The sequence below is a fragment of the Balaenoptera physalus genome (genome assembly GCF_965194825.1).
Source record: "Balaenoptera physalus genome assembly, chromosome: 11".
NCBI classification, from domain to species: domain Eukaryota; kingdom Metazoa; phylum Chordata; class Mammalia; order Artiodactyla; family Balaenopteridae; genus Balaenoptera; species Balaenoptera physalus.
In genome coordinates this window covers 21122918-21143485 of record NC_138896.1, presented here as the reverse complement: position 1 = coordinate 21143485, position 20568 = coordinate 21122918, and the positions used below count along the sequence as shown (strand labels likewise).

Genomic DNA, 20568 nt, shown 5'->3' with positions numbered 1-20568 from the left:
CAATTAACTAAGACGCAGTCTGCATCCTTCATTAGCATAAAAGCCCTATAAATAGCAGAAATCCGCTTTTTCTTTTCATTTATTTTTGGTGTTTTGAGGTTTTAAAATGCCGGAGTCAGCGAAATCCGTTCCTGCTCCGAAGAAGGGTTCCAAAAAGGCGGTGACCAAAGCGCAGAAGAAAGATGGCAAGAAGCGCAAGCGCAGCCGTAAGGAGAGTTATTCCGTGTACGTGTACAAGGTACTGAAACAGGTTCACCCGGACACTGGCATCTCATCCAAGGCTATGGGCATCATGAACTCTTTCGTCAACGATATCTTTGAGCGCATCGCGGGCGAAGCGTCGCGTCTGGCGCATTATAACAAGCGCTCGACCATCACGTCCAGAGAGATCCAGACGGCCGTGCGCCTGCTGCTGCCCGGGGAGCTGGCCAAGCACGCTGTGTCCGAGGGCACCAAGGCTGTCACCAAGTACACTAGCTCCAAGTAAAACTTGCCAAGTAAGCGTCTTTGTATCTAACCCCAAAGGCTCTTTTAAGAGCCACCCACATGTCCACAAAGAGTTGTAATCTGCTGCTTATATTTTGTAAGTTGGAGTTTGGGCTAAAGTGCATTAATTAGAAGACAAAGGTTTGGGCAAAAGTGCATTAATTAGAAAACAAAGATAGATAAATTTGTAAGTCCTATTAATGGGTATAAGGAATGACAACTGAAGTTGTTAAAAGCACTGCAAGGTTGTTGGTTTTGGCATTGTTGTGTCAAATGTTATGCATTACCCGTTGCAATTAGGGGCTCACCCCAAGTATAAAGTCAGCTATTTTTTGAGTCCCAGTGATCAATGTACTGTAATTGACCTTCAGCTATCTGAACATGAAAATTAACTGCGTAGGTGGCTGGTGGCTTGTAATACGCAGTCGGGGTTGACGAACTGCTTTAGGAGATGCTTGCAACTTGGCAAGTTTCCATGGAGGTTGAACTGAGGGCTGGCACCGAAAGGCGGGGAAACTAGGCGGGAAGAGAAAGGACGCTGTTGAACTTGGCATACAAAGTCTCTAGAAGAGAACCTTCCCAAACCAGGCAGTCGCGCGGCGGGGAGGTGGGGTGGGGTGGGGTGGGGTGGGGTGGGGGGAGTTGACAAGTTCCACCTTCCCTTAAGCAGTTTAATCTTTGTTCCAGGGGAAGATTTTAAGGTGAAAGAAACGCATTTTCCATTTAATTTATCCAAGTCTAGAACACATTTCCAGCACCTAGGAGTAAACTTTGCTTTCTCTGTAAAAAAGTGGGAGGCTACAGGAATAAAATTTATGTTACAAGGAAAACAGGGTTTTTTGTTGTTGTTTAACGATTTGAGGTAAGATACAATGTGATTTAGATTACTTAACATTAAGACCCCGTGATTCTAAATGGGCAGTTTTCTTTGATACCTGGGGAAGATACTAAGGCCTGTCTGGCGCTAGACAGGCGTCCATTGGAACACGGCTCCACAATTACTGGCTGCCTAACCTGGAAGTTACCTGAGAAATGAAGTGCAGCCCTGGCTTAATAAAGGTAGAATTGCAAATATAGGACAATGGCACATGCTTATCACACAAGCTTTTCAGCCAAACTATAAGGTTTCCCAAGTCCTTCAACAACTGAAATTGGATTTTTTTCTATACCCCTAGTGAGCCTGCCCAAGGACTGATCATCCAAATCAGACTAACCTCTCCTCACTGCCAACTAATCAGTTTACCCAAAAAATGTGCAAACATTCACTATCCCAGGCTGACTACAAGGTTTTGTTTTGTCTTTGTTTTCTCCTTCTCTTCCCCTCTTTCCCTCACATATAAATTCTGGTTTGCCTTTGTTGGATGAAATAACAACTATTGCTTGATTTCTCTTCAATACAAGAGCAGGCTGGCTAATCATTAACACTTGGACCATTTATTTCTGAAGATTCCACCAAGACGTTGTTTACCAGAGCCCTATCTTAGGAATCAATAGAAATGTGAACTGAAAATGTACCTTGTCTAGCCCTGGGCACTTTGAGTTTTCTGTTCATCTTCCTTTGGCTCTTGTATGCTAAAATTTATTTTTGCCCAAGTTTGTTTCTTATTTTGGTTCTTAGATTGTACTTTGTCGATTGGATACACATTAGTGGTTTTATCGCTAGATCATTAATTAGTTGGTGGCAGAGGACAGGGTATCTGGAATCTGGTTCATTTGTTCATCTTTTTTGGGTTGCTTGTGTTTGTCTGAGGATTCTGACCATCTCTGGCATTTGAGAACACAGGACCAGGAAGTTGGTGTTTTTCTTTCTGGCCTTTGATGGGATCCACTGTGTTTGGTGTTTTGTGTTTGTATACTGTGGGTTCTTTTAACTAAAAAGCAGAGTTTCTTTCTTCCTTTCAAAACTGTCTGTTTTCGTGATTACTCAGTATGAGTCCAAATAATTGTCAGTATCTGCAAAAATAACATTCCTGCTTCAAAGATAAATGAATATAAAATGGCCGCCTAAAACTGTTAACTTTAATAAAGCGTTAGACCTAACAGGAGACTTAAGACAAGAAAGGAAACAAGGAAACAGAATCTCCAGCCTACAATTGGCCTGTCTCTTGCTATGCTGAAGCCTCTAAAGTTTATTATTCAATAATTCCAAATAAATATTGTCCCTTCTTGCTCTTTAAGTAAGGTCAGAGAGGAGAGAGAAGAAATATGTGATTATAAATAGAGCTGAGTCAGAAAAAAGAGAGGGCTTCCAATACTTGTATAAAACAAACATTAAATAGTTTATTAACCTTAATGAGTTCATTGTGAGGGATATGGCACTGGAAACTAGAATTTCCTACCAAACTTAGAAGGATATCAGAGAATTTACTCATATTCCCAGCAGTGGTGTTCCCTGAGGGATCTCTGATCTTAATCACAATTGTTTCTTTAACTGATCAACATACTTAAATCTCTGGTTGCTTTTAAATTAAATCTCTTTAAGTTTTGTTCCAGTTTCACAATTAGCTCCTCTAACTTGTACAATGATTGAGAATATTTTCTGCTTTATGAATACAAATAATTTTGAGCAAATTATCTACCTCAGCAGAAAATTTTAAAAGTTATAATGTAAACGTAAATAGCTTATATAAAGACTAAAAAACATACATCAATTTAAAATAAGAGCAAAATCAAATTCTCCAGATGCTTTAAATGTGCTACCTCTTTAAGTTGTAACTCAGACAGAAAAGAAAGTTTAACTGAATTTAATTAGTGGTCTTAGTTAACACTTAACAAGATAAGAAACAAAACAGAACTACTCCATTATTTTTGAACAACTTAAATATTTTAATACATGGCATGTAATTCTATAGGAAATTTTAAAATCACATATTTCTAATCAAGTTAACCCTTAGGATAAATTTGCTGGCTTAACAATTTTGCTTTACAAAATGGCTCTACATCTTTTTCTTTATTATTGTCATAATGTAAGAATAATGTTAGTATAGTATTCTAGTTTACACAAGTTTAGGGGTTATTTTCTTTAAAAAAAACTAAGTTAAAATTACTAAATTTCTTTAACTCTACTGATTAGATGAGTTATCATCACTTTATTTAAAATTTTACATTACGTAAATTACGCATTGAACTAAATTATCACAAAATAGTGATAATGTAGATAGGTAATGTCATTTTTAAAATGGAATTAATTTTTATAATGTTACAAATCATAAGGACTCATTGTGTCAGCTTAAATACTGAATTCAAAGTGTATAGCTAACTTTAAAATTTTAGATAAATATTAAATTAAGTAAATTAAATAAATTGGAGGGTACAAAATACACATCACTAAAAACAGATCTATGCAAGTCTTTTATTTTCACACAGTTGAGAATGACCATAGATTAACAGGTTAGAGAACATATAGATGCCGTAAGAGAATAGAAATAGGTATGCTTGTTTTTGCTACTTTAAATTTGTAGAAGGGATATGTAAAGTGTATATGTGGTCTGAGAGGACAAGGCAGGTTTTGGACGGCCTCCCGGTTTCCTTATGCCTGTGAGGGAACACAGTTGCCTGCTTTTCTAAAGGGCTGTCGTTAAAACAAACAGCTCTGACTCTACCAAGTACTATAGCTGCAGAGAAACACAAATATGTACACAAGCAATGGCTATGTTTGGTCTGTTTATTTATTAGAAAGTTGTTACTGTTCATTAATGTAGTAAATTCAATTTTATATGTATTGTCTTATTTATGCTGATAAGGTAAAAATACGTTAGAGCTGCCAATAAAGACTGAATTTATAACTATATTAATTTATCAACCACCCCCCAATAAAAATTGACTATCCAAATCTCTCATCTCTCTGTAGCCCAACCACCTCCAGACTTCATGGTCATGTAACAAAAAATAACTGCAACAACAAGCACAAACTAGTTCAAGTTTTACAAAGATATTGATTATCTCAAAGACTTGGCAAGTGATTGAATCTTGCCATATATCCAATTAGTACAAATTGAAAATCAATATAGGTGGGACAGTGCTTCAACCATATCTCAAGAACCACAGCATTAACAAATCAATTTCATGTTATTGCTTTGAAATATATGGATCTTTTTTGCCACCTGGGAATACTTGTAATAGTTTTAAATAATAAAAAATGAGATCATGGATAAAATATAAAACTATTCTTATTAGAACATATCGATCTATATCAACCCCTGACTGCTGAGAAGATAATACAAATAATTTAAAGTAAAATTCCCAAAAGAACATAAACTTACTGTGCCAAAATTTTACTTCTAACCTTAATGATAATATGACCTACATCTAAATATTCCCATAAATTCTCATCATTTGAAATTGTACCACAAGATCCATGTGACTTGTCTTTTCTTCTCTTTTGACATGTTTCAGGTGTCAGATATTATCTAAAACTAATGTAGGCTACACTGTCATATATACAACAAATGCAATCTACATTTCAAAAAAAGACTTCAACAGACACACCTCTACATAATATACAATTAAAGATTGTATTAAAAGAGACTCCCGAAAGTGTCAACTTTTAACAGTGCTAGAAAAGGCCATTTCCAGTATTTTTAACTACAAATGTTGTTTTTAAGCTTCAGGACAAATGGATTTTCTGTTTTTTTTCACAGCATAAACATGTTTAGAATCCTACCACTTGGATATACACTCTCATTGGAAAGCCAATCTTGACACATTAAAAGATATCCAGAATTTTGGAAGTAGGAAGCTTCCTCCTAAGGTTCTACAGATCAAGATGAGATCTAGAATAGATAGCTTTTTCCTTCTCCTTCCATTGTTTTATTCTTTGTCCTTTTCTCCATTATCAGTTTTTCCAAAGATTAGATTTTGGATTTGTTCTTCCCAAGTATTAGAAAAAAATTAAAAATCCTCAGAGCCTAGCCCTTTATCTATACCTTGACTAAAATTTCCTGAACAAAAGAATGTGTACCGCATAATTTATTTCTGAGTATGGCTCAAATTAGAGTTGAAACTGTGGTTAGGAAAAATGACACTTATTTAACTTAAATCCATCAAGGTAATTTTTGAGGCCTGTTCTTCTAATTAAGACATGTCAATTAAGTATTTGAAGATAATAGAGATTTCAAATATTTCTTATTATATTTGTGATTGTCCTCGTAACTTTTTTGTCTTCCTCCTCTGTCTAATATGCAGATGACTAAGTGTTACAAAGAGGAGACTAAAACCCGCTACTCTATTATGAGAGTCTTGACCAAAGTGGGGAAGTTGAGAGACTCTGATGCCAGAAATGGTGAAGATATGACCTACCTAAGATGGAAATGCTGACTGAGAGTCAGTGGACCATATTATACAGAGGCAGCCTGTCACATATTCTTCACAGCCAATCTTGAGAGTTTTTAGACAATCACTCTTTTTCTTTTTTTTTTAATCCTCTTTGGTCTGTGTAAGAACAGATTGTCCACACTGAACTCTTTCCTACTGAAAATAATGTACAAACATGACATCCTGTTCCTAGACAGTCCAAAGGCATTTCCTCCCCTCTTTCTCTTTCATAGTCATCTTTTTTGACTTTGTTGGATGAAATCAATCTATTGCTTGGCATACCTTATACACAAGTTAACAGTGTGCTAATAATTAACTAAATGTCTTTGAGTTACTGTTTGACAAACCTAGTACTCTAAGCCTGTGGGGTGATAGTAATTACCTACTTGAGAAGATGGGATGAGGATTAAATGAAATAGCAAATATAAAATATTTGTCCTAGAAATGGTATGGATGCCAGTAAAATGGCTGCACAGCATTGCTCCTTGTTGACAGAAGTGTAGCCCCTGGAGATAGAACCTCCAGGTTTGACTCCCAGCTTGCCACCTATTAGCTGTGAGACTAATGCAAGTCATTAATCTCTCTGTGCCTCTTCTATATCTTGAGGATGATGGTAATAGCACCTACCTTCTAGATGTTTGTGATGATCAAAGACCTTTAATGCATAGAACACACTTTGAAGAGTGCCTGGCACATGGTAGGTGCTCAGTTTTTGTGTGATGTTTGACAAGTTTCATTTATAACCTTCTTTATACCCTAAAGGGAATTAAGGCAGCTTGTGACTGAAGACCTCAGTCGGTAGGAGCTGGTCTTTCTTAAATGATAGGAATTTCACAAGTGATATAAAAAGATTGCCGGCGGATTCCTCTGCATTTACCTTGGTCCAACAGGTTGAAAGAAAATGCATTTTTTTCCCCACACTTGTACTTAATTAGCTCTCTAGGCGTATACCTAAAGACATAAGGAATGATAGCTATCACTTGTCTTGAAGCGTCCAGATTTCGAAGGGTGTGTAGATTCAGTACTTTGCAGTCCAACAGTCCTAAATTTAAAAGGTATTAAAAATTATTTAGCTTTTCCAAACTTTCACCCTGTGCAATACTGGATGACTAAGCGTAAAATTAATTGGGTCAAATACACAGCTGCCTTTGACCTTGCCAGCAAGACATTCTAGGCTCTGACTAAATTCTTTGGACTCTGAAAATCAGCTTGACATATCTTCAGGTACTATGGCTTTATTATAAATTAGGAAAAAGTGAGTAAATATGGAGAATCAACTACTTTCTTATTGTCCCATCTCAGTTCTGAGGAAGGAAAATGAAGCTTTGGTTTGCTCATTTAAAGCCTTACATAACCTTATCATCCAATAAGCAATTTGTATAGTAATTAATGGAAAGAGCTGGTTTCTTCTTGCTATGGGTATTCATGGTATTAGATCTCCCCAGCTGCAGGCTCCAAGGCATGAAGGAACAGAAATGATGGGACTTGTCTCATTCTATGAAGAGACTGATATACTTAGAGGAGGCAATACGGGGGTGAAACCTTGACTTCATCACTTACAGCTCTAAACTTGTCTTCTGACAAGATCGAGTTCTCCAACAGTAAAAGAAGTGGCTTCAAAAGCAATAAGGAAGAAACTTTGTTCTCATTTTCTTTTCTCTCTCCTCTCCTCCCCTCCTCCCTTCTTTTCTTTTCTTTTTTCCTTTATTTTCTTTTCACTTTTTTCCCCTACTATAATTGGCCCAAACTCAGCTGTAGGACAGGATATAAAAATATCAAAGATTAAAATGTGCCCCTTTTAGGACTCCCCTGGTGGTCCAGTGGTTAAGACTTCGCCTTCCAATGCAGGGCGTGTGGGTTCGATCCCTGGTCAGGGAGCTAAGATCCCACATGCCTCGTGGCCAAAAAACCAAACCATGAGACAGAAGCAATATTGTAACAAATTCAATAAAGACTTTAAAAAATGGTCCACATCAAAAGAAAAAAAAGAAATCTTAAAAAAAATGTGCCCCTTTTATTGTTAGATTTGCTTAAACAATTAAGGTGGTAGGTGCTGGTCACTAGAGTTTTAAACACATGCATTTGGGCTTTAATGCACTGAAATACATATATTTTTAAAAATTGAAATAAATAAGCAAATACAATTGTGTGTTTAAGAACTCTACAGAGATGATGCAAGTTCTGAGATCTTGAATGGAAGAAAGGCTGCTAGCCTCAAAGGTGGGTCAAGGATACCCAGCAAGCATCAGGGTAAGAGCTTTTTGGAGGTTTTGGAAAGCGCTTGGCCTCCCTGACTCTAAGCATCAGAGACTGAGCCTGGCTCCATTGATTCTAGACATAAATAATGCTGAGTGGATTGGAATTTTTTTCCTATATACTTTTTTTATAAGTTTTTTTTTTAGAGCAGTTTTAGGTTTACAACAAAATTGAGAGGGAGGTACAGAGATTCCTCAAATACTCCCTACACCCACACACCCATGCATAGCCTTTCCCATTATCAGCATCACTCACCAGAATGGTACTTTTTTTTTTTTTTTTAAACCAAGGATGAACCTATATTGACACAGCATAATCACCCAAAGTCCATAGTTGACCTTAGGGTTCATTCTTGATGTTGTACATTCTATGGGTTTGGTCAAATGTATAATGACTTATATTCATTGTTATAATATCATACAGAATTTTTTACAGTCCTAAAATGATCAGAAATTTTAATAAGCTGGAAATGAGGGGAAGGGGCTGTGGGGTCTTTATCCTTCTGGCATGTGAGCTGGGGCATCATGGATGGTCTGGAATGGGTCTGAAAGAGCTGTATCTTCCTTTAGGATACTCCAAAGTATCCAAAGACCTGAAACACGGTTTGATGGACTCTTCCCCTGCCCACTGTCTGCGGCCTCTTTCTCTCATGTTCTGTACTGCAGCCAGATTTGCACACACTCTGCTTTTCCTGGTTTTCATCCTCCCACATATGCTGGACCTCGTCTTTGATATTTTCACCACAGAGGGAATGAAGACAGAGTTTTGGGATGGTCTAAGGAGGGGATTTCTTCCCTTTCTCTTCTGGTCCTAAGGACCACCTTCTGGTTCTTGTTCCTCCAGCCATCTTCAGTGACTGTCTCCTTGGAAAAGGACAAAGTCACTGTCCTCCTGGAGCTTACATCTCAGCTGGGGAAGAGAGACAACAAACAATCGTTACTATGAGTAATTATATAGAAAATGAGAAAGGAATAAATGCTATGGAAAGGGAAAATGGAAAACAGGAAACGGGGGGATCAAGAGGGGCGGTAGATATAATTTGCACATTAGCACTAATTAAAATGCTTAATATAACAAGAGTAGCTAACACTAGTGTAGCACTTAGTATGGGCCAGGTACTGTTCTGAGTGCTTTACACTATTAACTCAATTTATTCTCAGACAATAAAATGTTATTTGGAAAGCACATACAAAACTCTTGGAGGAAGACCCAGTAATGAAGAAAAGAAGAGAAATCAAAGCCCTATTGATTCTACCTTGAGTACCTGTCCCTCTTTTTCTAGTACCACCGTCACTGCCCTCATTCTGAGCGTGAGCTGGTGAGAAGAGCTGTGCTTCCCTCCAGCACAGTCCTTCAATTTGGTGCATTTTCAACAGTGTTTAAGATAACACGTACCACTTGCAATTGTTAAGGCTGCTAAATCTGAAGCAACAGTGAGTTTGTTAAACTACTGGAACATCAGAGATCACACCATGAGTCAGCAGAGATGGTCAATGGTTTGTGTGGGAGACTGTGGCCCTCACCAGCTAAAGAGAGGACTGCTTCCCCCTTGCCCACCCGCCACTACCACCAGGATCTGCTTCCAGGCAGAGCTTTCTCAAAACTTAAATGTGTAACTGTGACTACATTTTTACAAGCGCACACAAACCATGTAGCAAGAGCCTCTCTCTGTAAAGTAGAGTGATGGCCTGAGTGTAAGCTGTGTCAAGCGTGGCTTATAATTACGAGTATTCATATTACCCAAATGTGCGACCAATTTTCACAGAAACCCATATGTCCCTGCCCCACTAATGTGTCAGCCCACGGGTAGTAAAGAGGACTCCTTAGTAAGCAAACCCTGCATATATTTCCTTGCACTGAATTTGGACACCAAGAGAGCATAAAATCAGGTTTGCCTCTGTCTACTTGTGAAGAGTTGGAAAAATGCATTTTAGAACAACCCAAGAAAGAGACTAAGCATTTATTTGGGTACATTTCCATTAGATGTTTGATTTGGCTTATTTGAGAGTGGGGAATGATTTCATCTGCCAGCAGCCCAGAGAGATGAGCATGTGAGAGAAGGGAGGCTTCTGGGAACTGTTAAAACTGCTTCATGTGGAAATAACAAGCTTGAACTCTTCAACCTGTTGTCATGCAAGGGCCTTCCTCATCCTTCACGAGCGGTTCTACAAGGCTCACCCCCAAGCACCTCACCCTAGACAACCCCCACCACCTGGCCTTTGTCACTATGTCTCCTTTGTGAAAAGCCCTAATACCCTTTCCTCACCTGACAAATCCCTACCCGCCCTTCAAGACTTAGCTCAAATGTAAGTTATGGGACACTGGCGAGATCATGCTCGTCTTTTATTTACGAGTGCACATAGACTCAAATGCTAGAGGGTGTGGGTTTACTGTAGAGCATAGCTCACCATCCAACAGCTGTGCCACCTGGGAAACTCAGTCTCTCTGAGCCTTGATTTCCTCATGTATAAAGCAGGGAGGACCAGCATACGTACCTCAGAAGGTTGTTGCAAGATTAAATGCATTGGTATCTAAAGTGCTTAGAGCACTGCCTGGCACAGAACAAACACCAATGAACATTAGCCATCGCCATTATTACTGTTCTCAGAATCAAGTACAATACCAGATATTTGATGAATTATAGAAGTGAATTAATTAATCAATCTCTCTTTTTACAGGAGGAGCAAATGGGCTTTAGAAATGTATTTTCCCACCCCTGGTCACTGCTGGACACTGTTGCACCTCACAAATAAGTCAATGAAAATGACTGATACTAGAAGAAGATAAAAAGAGGTATTTTTAACAATCACGGAAGGATCAATAAGAACTTGGCTAAAACATTTATTTTGACTATAAAAATATTAAATGGTAATTGCAGAAATTTGTAAGAAGAGAAATATATAACAAACAAAATTAAAATAAATCTTAGTATCTTTTCTATATGTATATAAGATATATGTATATATGAATATGAACATATATATGAGATCCATCTCTAATAAATATATATCATATATAAAGCAAATTTAGGTATCATGCTACATATACACATATAGCTAATCTTCTAGGTAACATGCCTAGAAACACACATTTTTTTATAGATGTATTATTACTTATTAATTAGTCCTCTGTTACTGGCTATTTAGACTGAGTTCCATTTTTATGCATTATAAATCATACAGATCACACTTCTTTTTACATAAATCTTTGTTTAAGTATTTGATTATTTCCTTGGGACAGACTTCTAGAAGTAGAAATACTATATCACAAGGTAAAACCATTTTTTAAGGCTCTTAATATATACATTCATCAAACTGCCATTCAGAAGGACCATGCCAACTTATAATACCAACATAGTACAAAATTTCGTATTTTACAGCAGTCATATTTACTGAGAATATTTTTAAAACACTGTTAATCAGATAGACCAAACAAAAATATTGAAATGTAATTTCCTTCATTATGAGTGAAGGTAGTTTTTTCCCCATATTTTTATTAGCCATGACCCCATAAGAAATAAGCTGCTGCAAACAATGAACAGGATTGCAATCGTTCCATGGGAAAGCACTCTGTAAAGAATAAGTAGGATCTTAGGTTAAGACCAAAAAAGGGAATATTTATCAGGTGTCTCCTTTGCCCAGGACTGTGCTGGAATAATGAACCATGTTTGGCTATGTGTAACTAAAACTACTTTTACCTAGGTTGTCTCTAATAAGCCTCCTAATCATTCCATAAGAAAAGTATCTGCTATGGATTGATTTATGCCCACCCCTCCTCCAAAATTCATATGCTGAAGCCCTAACCCCCAATGTGACTATATTTGGAGACAGGGCTTTTAGGAGGTAATTTAGGCTAAAGAGGTCATAGAGGTGGGGCCCTAATCCAATAGGATTCATGGCCTTATAAGAAGAGGAAGAGAGAGCCATCACTCTCCTGGTGTGCATGCACTCATGAAAGGCCATGTAAGGACACAGCAAAAAGGCAGCCATCTATAGGGTAGGAAAAGAGGTCTCACCAGAACCTGACCATGCTGGCACCCTGACCTCGGATTTCTAGCCTCCAGAGCTTTGAGGAAATAAATTTCTATTGTTTAAGCCACGCACTCTGGAGTATTTTGTTTGAGTAGCCTGAGCAGACTAAGAGTGAGATGGGAGGAGAGCCTTTTGAAGCCAGATTTCTTGAAATCAAATCCCAGCCTTTCCTGCTCACTAGCTCTAAGACTTTGGGCAAGTTATGTGACTTTTCTGTGACTCAGTTTCCTCATCTATAAAATGATTTCCTACATTTTTTTTTTCTAATTTTTTTGGGGGAAAATACTTGGGACAATGACTGGCACATATATACGGTGTATATGTGTGTGAGCTTGTTTTTATGGTATCTTTTAGATTTATAATGCAAAATATGAATCATGGTTTTTTCTCTGGATCTTAAATTATGGAATCTAAGAATTTTAGAAAAGTATCCAATTCTCTGTTACTTTTACAGCGATGAGTGATATGTTCTGTCAACCTGTAAATATAAGGATCAATCCACTCATACCCGACCCTAAGCCACTGACATTTAATGGTACGACCTCTCAGGGATCACCGAGGTTCAGAGAAACCAAATACACGTTAAAACAGAGCCCTTGGTAAGATGCACCCGTAATCTCTCTAAGGAGAAAAAAATTTTCAAACTGAGGGTCACAATGTATTAGTAGGCTGTGAAATCAATCTCATGATTTGCAACCAGCATTTTTTAAAAAATAAAATAAACTAGATGAAAATATATCAGAATGCACTTAAGGTAGTATTGTTTTCAGAATTTATGTTTCAAATGTGTGTGTAAGTGCACATGTGAGCATGTATGTGAGACAGAGAGAGTGAAAGAGACTTTTCTACCTCACTTTGCAATCAGAAGTTTGAAAGTCTCATCATCTCATTTCCTCTTCAGAAGTATTTCAAATGTAGACTCTCTCTTTTCCCACACTCTCCTTAAATGAAGCTCTTGTCTTTCTTCTGAGACTATTACAACAGACTACCAACCTCTGACATTAGGCTCTCCACAATAATTGTTTATGTGAAAAATTGAAAATCAAGGCAACTACAACAACCATACAAGAAGACAACTACTACAAAAATACACAGACTCTCTCCTTAAAAGCCTCCAGTGGTTGCCCAGCCTGTAGAATGTTACCAAATTTCTCACGCAGGCATTTGTGGATCTTTACAAGATGGTCCTTATGGGATTTTCTTTTGCTGAACCCTGGACTCTGGTCATATTACACCGTTCCCTCAACATCCTCCTGGAAGGCCGGGCCTTGAAACTCTTATACACCTCTGAGAAAGGTGAGTCCTAGAACAAGCCCAGAGAAGCATCCTAGACATTATTCCAATAACTCTTTTCCCACAGCTCTGCAGGACACCTGCCAGCCCAGTCCTGTTATAGATCTGGGTCTGTCGTTTCCACTGAGCTCTTCAGACCAAGGTTCCTGCCTCATATTTTGTAGTTAATTAAGTGCAGGGATTGTATCTGTTTCCTTACATTTTTTTTCTGAGGGTGGAGGATGAAGGGGGTGGGGGTGGGTATAGGGGTAAGGTTTGAACTAATGAAACCAGAAGCAAAACTCAGTTCAAGATGCCCTCCACAAGGGGGACCTGATTTTGGCCAAGCAGATTATCATGTGTGAGATCCACGTAATTTACTCCATGCTTGAGGGTCTGCTATCAATCCTTAGGGACTGAGAAGTGGTTTTAGTCACAAGCAATCCACATGCCTGTATATCATCGTTTATTAGATTGTTCGCCCAAATGAGGTGTCATCCTGAAGTTTTTTGACAATTCTAAAAGCATCTTCCAACTCTGCAGTGAGACGTCTAAGATATCTGTGTTGCTTCCCTCATATACATAAATATTTTTCAATAAAAATCAGGGCGTGAATAATTTATTTTCTCCACCAACTGAAAGCCAACCATTTGGAAGACCACTTAAAAGAGATGAGATAAGTCATTCGGTAAAAATTACTTTTATATTTACACGGAAAAGAGGAAGTTTTGTTCTTCCCTTTGAATTTTGTTGAAAATCGAGGGCTTTATTGAATAGTTTTGGCATGTAGGGTCATTTTTCATTAAAAGGCGAAAAGGCATCTGAAATCTGTATCTCTATGGATTATTCGGCAGTGGAACCAGGGCGATTCCGTGCAGAGGGTATTCGAGGCGTTCAACTTTTGGGAGTGAAACAAACACAAATGCTCCTTCCCCAAGGGGCGGGGGCGGTGCCTGAGCGACGCACCAATCACAGCGCGCCCTGCCCTATATAAGGGCCTGAGGCCCAGGCAGCAGTTTACGCTACTTGCTAGGTGGTACTTATTCCTGTACTCTAAGGCAATGTTTGAGATGGTACGTGCTGCTCTAGCGGACTCGGTTCCACCGTCCATCGAGAAACGTCCCCCCAAAAAGCGGGGCAAGAAGCCGGTTGGCTTGAAGGGTGAAAGTCACAAGACCACAAGCGCCTCATTGTCCAAGTTGATCATCGAGGCCCTTTCTATTTCTCAAGAGAGAGCTGGCATGTCTTTGGCAGCGCTGAAAAAGGCGCTAGCAGCCGTGGGCTATGACGTGGAGAAGAACAACAGCCGCATCAAGCTGGGTCTCAAGAGCCTGGTTAGCAAAGGAATTCTGGTGCAGACCAAGGGTACCGGTGCTTCCGGCTCTTTCAAGCTCAGCAAGAAGGTTGCCACTGAGCCCACCAAGGGAAAGGTCAAGAAGCCTGCTTCTACCAAGACGAAGAAGCGGGTTTTGGCCAGAGACTCCAAGTTTCCACAGAAAGCTAACAAGACCAACAAAAGAGCAAAGACGCCGAGGACAACAATGGCTGAGAAAGCTGGTAAGAGTGGCAGAAAAGCTAAAGGCGCCAAGGGCAAACAACAACAGGAAAGTCCAGCGAAGGCCAGAGCAGGGAAGCCGAAGGCTGGGAATTCTAAACTGACCCAGTCGAAGTCTAATCCGAGGAAAGCAACAACCAAGAAGTAAAATTTCTGCAACGGCCAGTTTACATAGAACCCAAAGGCTCTTTTAAGAGCCACCCAAATGATTTTAAGAGGGTGTAACATTGCGTTTTCAGAAGACTCCGGAAGAAAAGACTATTCGTCAACCTTATCGCTTGCAAATAAGCAAGTTTGTGATGCGGTGATAGTGTCTTGTCAGACAAACGGTACAGACTCTGAAGAGCTTCAGATACTTAATGGTATGCTGACTGCCCAGTTCCAGAAAGTTAGGTTGTTCATCCTAATAAAAATAAGGCACATTCCTTGTATGTAAGTTCCTAAATGCTTAGAGAAGTGCTGGATTTTAAGTCTAGAGAGGAGAGGAGATCAGCTCCGTGCCCAACCATACCTGACCATGTTTTTTCACCTAATGCTACTCTAGTATATGATTTAATGTGCCTTTCCATGTAAGATTTCTGAGCTCAGTCTCCATGGACTTTACAGGGGTTAATATACAGAAACCAAGGTCTCAATTTGGATTAGTGAGAAGTTTACTTCTCGTTAAACATTTTTCTTTCCACTATGAGTGATTAGTTGTGTAAATCACAGATGTTTCCGTTTTACATTTGCAAGAATATTGAAATGCCTTTCACCTTCATTAGTTTGCAAGTAGTTACCAGATGACTTTATATATTAAGCACATACTGTTACATTAAAATTTGGTTTGATAATATAATTAGTCTTAATGTAATTGTTCTCTATTTATGAAGAGAATGATAGGCTTGTTCAGATTGTGCTACACAGGCTGAAAAAATGTTAACTCTAAAACATGTATGGAGATGTTGGAGGTTCAAATATTAGGGTGTGACCTTTAAATCACAAACCTGCTTGTACTAGGAAACGCTCAGGGTCGGAGTTAAAGCATCTTTTTCGCTTTAAACAGTTTAGTTTGTTTTCACTTAGTTTGTAATTTAGCATTCTTAAAGATCCTCGTAAATAAATTTATACTGTTAATCTTATTTTGGGCCTTGGTATTGGGGGCGACTTCGAACAAAGCCCAGTGCAAAACTACGTAATTAATGCAGCCTCCCATGCAAACATGTTCTATATCCTGTCTGAATTCATTTGTATAATCGGGCCACAGAAAAAAAAAATTAATTGTATCCTATATGGAAAACGACTAAATACAATGGTTTCTTTGCTTGGATAAGGTGGCCATTGTTTCCCTCTGAAGTTGGAGTTGGGATAGTGCAGGAAAATTCTTCACTTGCCGGACAAGGCAGTGAGCTACTTCTCTGTGCCCAGCAGTGGACTGACCCCAGACTATCATCGCAGAGGTAAAGGAGGAACAGCTGGCTTCATCCCGCCCAGAAGCCAGCCGACCTCCCAGCACTACTCCAACCTGTGTAGAACCGGCTCGGCCACTCTGCGATTTTGCTCCTCGGGCTCTTTAGCGCCTGGCATGCATCGGATTAAAAAGTTAACCAATGAAGGTTTTCCCTTAAATTCCGGGTACCAGTATGAAACCCCTTGTTTTGGCCAATAGGAAAACAGCCTTGTTAACACCACCCTCCGCAATTTAACAGTGGTTTCTTCGCCACACTGAGAACCAGCCAATGAAAGCTTGTCCCCGAAGAGCCTTCATTTGCATAGCTGTGTGTTCTGTGGGTGATACTGTGAACTTTTGTGCCATGGATGCCTCCAGCCGTCCACTTAAGGACAGTTCTCAGAATATTTCCAGATGCACAAAATAGGCACATTTCTCTCATAGATCCGACCTTATATCACTTCGCGTTTCACCGCCTTAACACCTTAGTATAAGCGCAAAGCCCTACTTACATAACTGCGTTGTTAATGCAGCTTCCGACCATACTTCACATGTGAAATTAACTCTGACATTTGGCTTTCACACACCTCTGCAACGTCCAACAGCCCTTCAGCGAGTTTGTGGGCGGCCCTGAAAAGGGCCTTTTTGTTTTTTTTAGATGTCGAGGTCTGTCTCAGCTGATGCCGTGATCAACCACCGAAGCCGTAAAGGGTACGGCCCTGGCGTTTGAGTGCGTAAACCACGTCCATGGCGGTAACAGTCTTCCGCTTGGCGTGCTCGGTGTAGGTAACAGCGTCCCGAATCACGTTCTCCAAAAACACTTTCAGCACCCCGCGAGTCTCCTCGTAAATTAGCCCGGAAATGCGCTTGACACCACCACGGCGAGCCAGGCGACGAATAGCCGGTTTGGTGATGCCCTGGATGTTGTCCCGTAAGACCTTGCGGTGACGCTTAGCGCCGCCTTTACCGAGGCCTTTACCACCCTTCCCACGACCAGACATGGCTGTTGTCGCAGTAACTTTTTGAACTTAGCACTGCTCTTTAAATAGCATTCTTCCGGACCTGATTGAAAACGAGAGCCCTGGTGGATTTTTCCAAATTAGGTCATCAAGGGGTGGGGCAAGGAGGGGCTTATTAACATTTCAATGTTTTGATTGGTCGAAATACCTCGCTCTTCGTCTGGCGGGCCGGAAGGTGAGGTGGACTTCAATCAGCTGAAAAGCTTTAGTTTCTCTTTTGCCTTGCCCTATTTTTTTTCTGTGCGCGTTTGCAAGTTGAGTGTATTCATCTCAAGGACACGGAGCAAAGAGCTTCACTCCACATTTCCTTTTGGTAACTTGGTACCTAATAAGTTAGATAATGGTTCCTTGGGGAAGGTAAAAATAATGTGTAAAGGAAGATAGAGTTATAGGTCAAGGGACTTTCCCTTTCAGTCCTTTTACTGTTTCAATTTTAAAGGACGCATTTTGATGGGTGAAGTATAAGCCGGCCATGAAGAGGCTCTCGTCCTAAAAGATCTGTGTTTGGAAAGACAAAAAGGTAGACAAACGACTGCAAATTAAAACTTCTTCCTTTTCTTCTCTTCCTCCATTCAGACACGTACTGGGTGACTCCTTTTTCTGCAAATGCATGTGAGAGAAGGAATTTAAAACTAGGCTTGGGTAATCAGTTACCTCTGGACCCTCTTCCTGGCCTTCTGCGCCTCATTGGCCTGCAGTTCCTAAAAGCTCCTTTCCTTCTTTCATTAATCCTTTCTCAACCTTCTCTAGTTTTAGAGACAAGAACATACATTTGTTTTGTAGAGTCCAGGATTAATAGTAAGATAGGGCTAATACTTGATTAAGGTCATTACAAAGCCTACAGGGCCCTCCCCTGGGAGGCCTATGATGAGATTATGGGTGTTTTGAACAGGTTAATCCCATTTTTGTTTTCATTCTTTTTTTTAAAAAGCCGAACAGAACAGAACTGGATCTGAATATGGTTTGAAGAGAAGGATTTCTCAAATCAAAAAGTTTCTCTTTGGCTTCCTGACAACTTTTAAAAATTTCCACAGTAAGAGTTACTCTAGTTAAATTGGAAAAAAAAAAAAAAAAAAGACACCCCTCCCCCCCCATCCTGGTTAATAAATAAATGTCTGTTGGGGAGATTTAGAATGAGATTATGGCCTGAGAGAGACCTCATATAATAACCTAAGACTTAGGTAAAAAGGGAGAAGAGACCCAAAGATGGAGACAAAAGACCCAGGAGAGGGCAGGAAAGCTCTGGATGACATATGGTTTTATCACTTCTGAAATAATTAGATGGTTACATTCTTCTGCCCCAAAGTGAGTGTTTTTAGGCTCCTGACTTTCACTACCCTTTCCCACCACAAACATGCACCTTATAAGCGGAGACTTAGCTAGGAAGAAATGCCATTCATTACAGAGGAAAAGTGCAAGGTCAGAGTTCACAGGTAAACATGAAATCTCAACATGCTTTTTAATTCATGAAAATAAATTTAAAATAATGTGTATGACATGGTTCTTTTTTTCTTATTCCCTTCTCCTAATTTCTTGTTTTCTAATTTTTTCTCAATGACATTGACTCAAAAATCATGAATGTCAAAACAGAAATATTGGGCTTCCCTGGTGGCGCAGTGGTTGAGAGTCTGCCTGCCAGTTCAGGGGACGCGGGTTCGAGCCCTGGTTTGGGAGGATCCCACATGCCGCGGAGCAACTAGGCCCCTGAGCCACAACTGCTGAGCCTGCGCGTCTGGAGCCTGTGCTGCACAACAAGAGAGGCCGCGATGGTGGGAGGCCCGCGCACCGCTATGAAGAGTGGCCCCCGCTTGCCGCAACTAGAGAAAGCCCTTGCACAGAAACGAAGACCCAACACAGCCAAAAATAAATAAATAAATAAAAATAAAAATAAAAATAAAGGGATTCCTTTAAAAAAAAAACACAAATATTTAAGAGGTATACAATTATAGATTTATATTAAAAAATGGATTCTTCCACTCTAGGAAGAGTTCAGGTATTCTTTGGTCCTGTAGCTTGGGAAAAGGTGGCTCACCCTGGAACTCTCATTCTCAGAGTGAACCTGGCTTCACAGAGCCCCATTCATGTGAGCGAGGCTCTTCAAATAAAAACCCTACAAACAAGTTGTGGCTAAATGGACACATGAAATATTCACACAAATAAAACTGTGATGTTAAACAAAAGTCTTCTAAAAATATAAAATGCCCAGAACCACTCTCCACAAACTAACTCAATCAGAATATCAACGTTGAGGAATATATATATATATTATATATTATATATATATATATATATAAAATATATATATATATATATATAATATATATATATATATAAATATGAGGAATATATATACACATATCATCCCATGGAATATATATGTATTCAAAAGACAATTCTGATACTTAGCCAGAGTTGAAGACTACCAGAATATACCAGCACTTTTCAGGGTACAATTGTACTTTAGGAAAAAGAAATCCCAGGGTAGAAATACTTTTGAGCAATATTATAGTTGCAGAAATACATAAGTACAATCTCACCCCACTTAGCCTGACAGGGATTTATAACATGACAGTAGTTAGCTCTGGGCATTTGGGGACACCACTCCTGGTCTGGGGCAGACAGCTCTTCTGACCCCTGGCTGATTTATCTCCTTCTCACCTAAGTCTTTAATGCATTTCTCTTTTTTCAGCCACCTGATCTTTACTTTGGTATGATCTATTTTCTTATTCATTTTTCCTGAATTAAACTGTCATTCCCACTGGCATGTTTTTGGTTCCATAAGATACATATACTGTGTCTCTCCATATTTTTCTCACTTCCTCTCCTTATCCTTCTAGGAAAACGTTCCTGCTTTTTCTCCTTATTTTATTTTATTTTTTAATTTTGGCTGTGCCATGTGGCTTGCGGGATCTCAGTTCCCCATCCAGGGATTGAACCCGGGCCACAGCAGTGAAAGTGCCGAATCCTGACCATTAGACCACCAGGGAACTCCCTGCTTTTTCTCTTTAGTTCAAACTCTTTTACTAAAAGTTTTTGGCACTTGCACTTTCTAGGCCTGCTGTCCTTGTGTGGGTTTTCTCCCCTAAATATTCATAATACATTTTGACCTACTAAAGAAAATGTTATTTGGAAAGAGAATTTCTAACAGTATCCTTTCTTAAACATTTGCTTCAAAATTTTTATAAACATGTTTGTAGTTAAATTTGA

General features: G+C 39.3%; 2 protein-coding genes and 1 pseudogene across 3 annotated transcripts in view; 2 read left to right on the top strand and 1 right to left on the bottom strand.

Moving 5' to 3' along the window:
- The first annotated feature begins 3 nt into the window (after nt 1-3).
- LOC309637858 (histone H2B type 1-C/E/F/G/I pseudogene) lies at nt 4-10991 on the top strand (annotated as a pseudogene). The gene is made up of 2 exons (XR_014268535.1): nt 4-497; nt 10734-10991. The product of XR_014268535.1 is annotated as a histone H2B type 1-C/E/F/G/I pseudogene (transcript).
- Nucleotides 10992-12297: 1306 nt separating this feature from the next.
- The window catches only part of LOC309638159 (uncharacterized protein), a 31940-nt gene continuing 23669 nt past the window's right edge, over nt 12298-20568 (top strand). Inside the window, exon 1 of the mRNA XM_082413767.1 lies at nt 12298-15057. Coding sequence (XP_082269893.1) covers nt 14420-15057 — 638 coding nt within the window. The 5' untranslated portion in view covers nt 12298-14419. The remainder of the gene's footprint in view (nt 15058-20568) is intronic.
- LOC309637866 (histone H4) lies at nt 16964-19628 on the bottom strand. The gene has a single exon (XM_082413096.1). It carries the CDS (start codon nt 17341-17343, stop codon nt 17032-17034), a length of 312 nt encoding a protein of 103 aa, XP_082269222.1. The 5' UTR covers nt 17344-19628; the 3' UTR covers nt 16964-17031.

Coding starts and splice junctions, on each gene's coding strand:
- LOC309637866 (XM_082413096.1), bottom strand. CDS start 17,343: ATGTCTGGTCGTGGGAAGGGTGGTAAAGGCCTCGGTAAAGGCGGCGCT.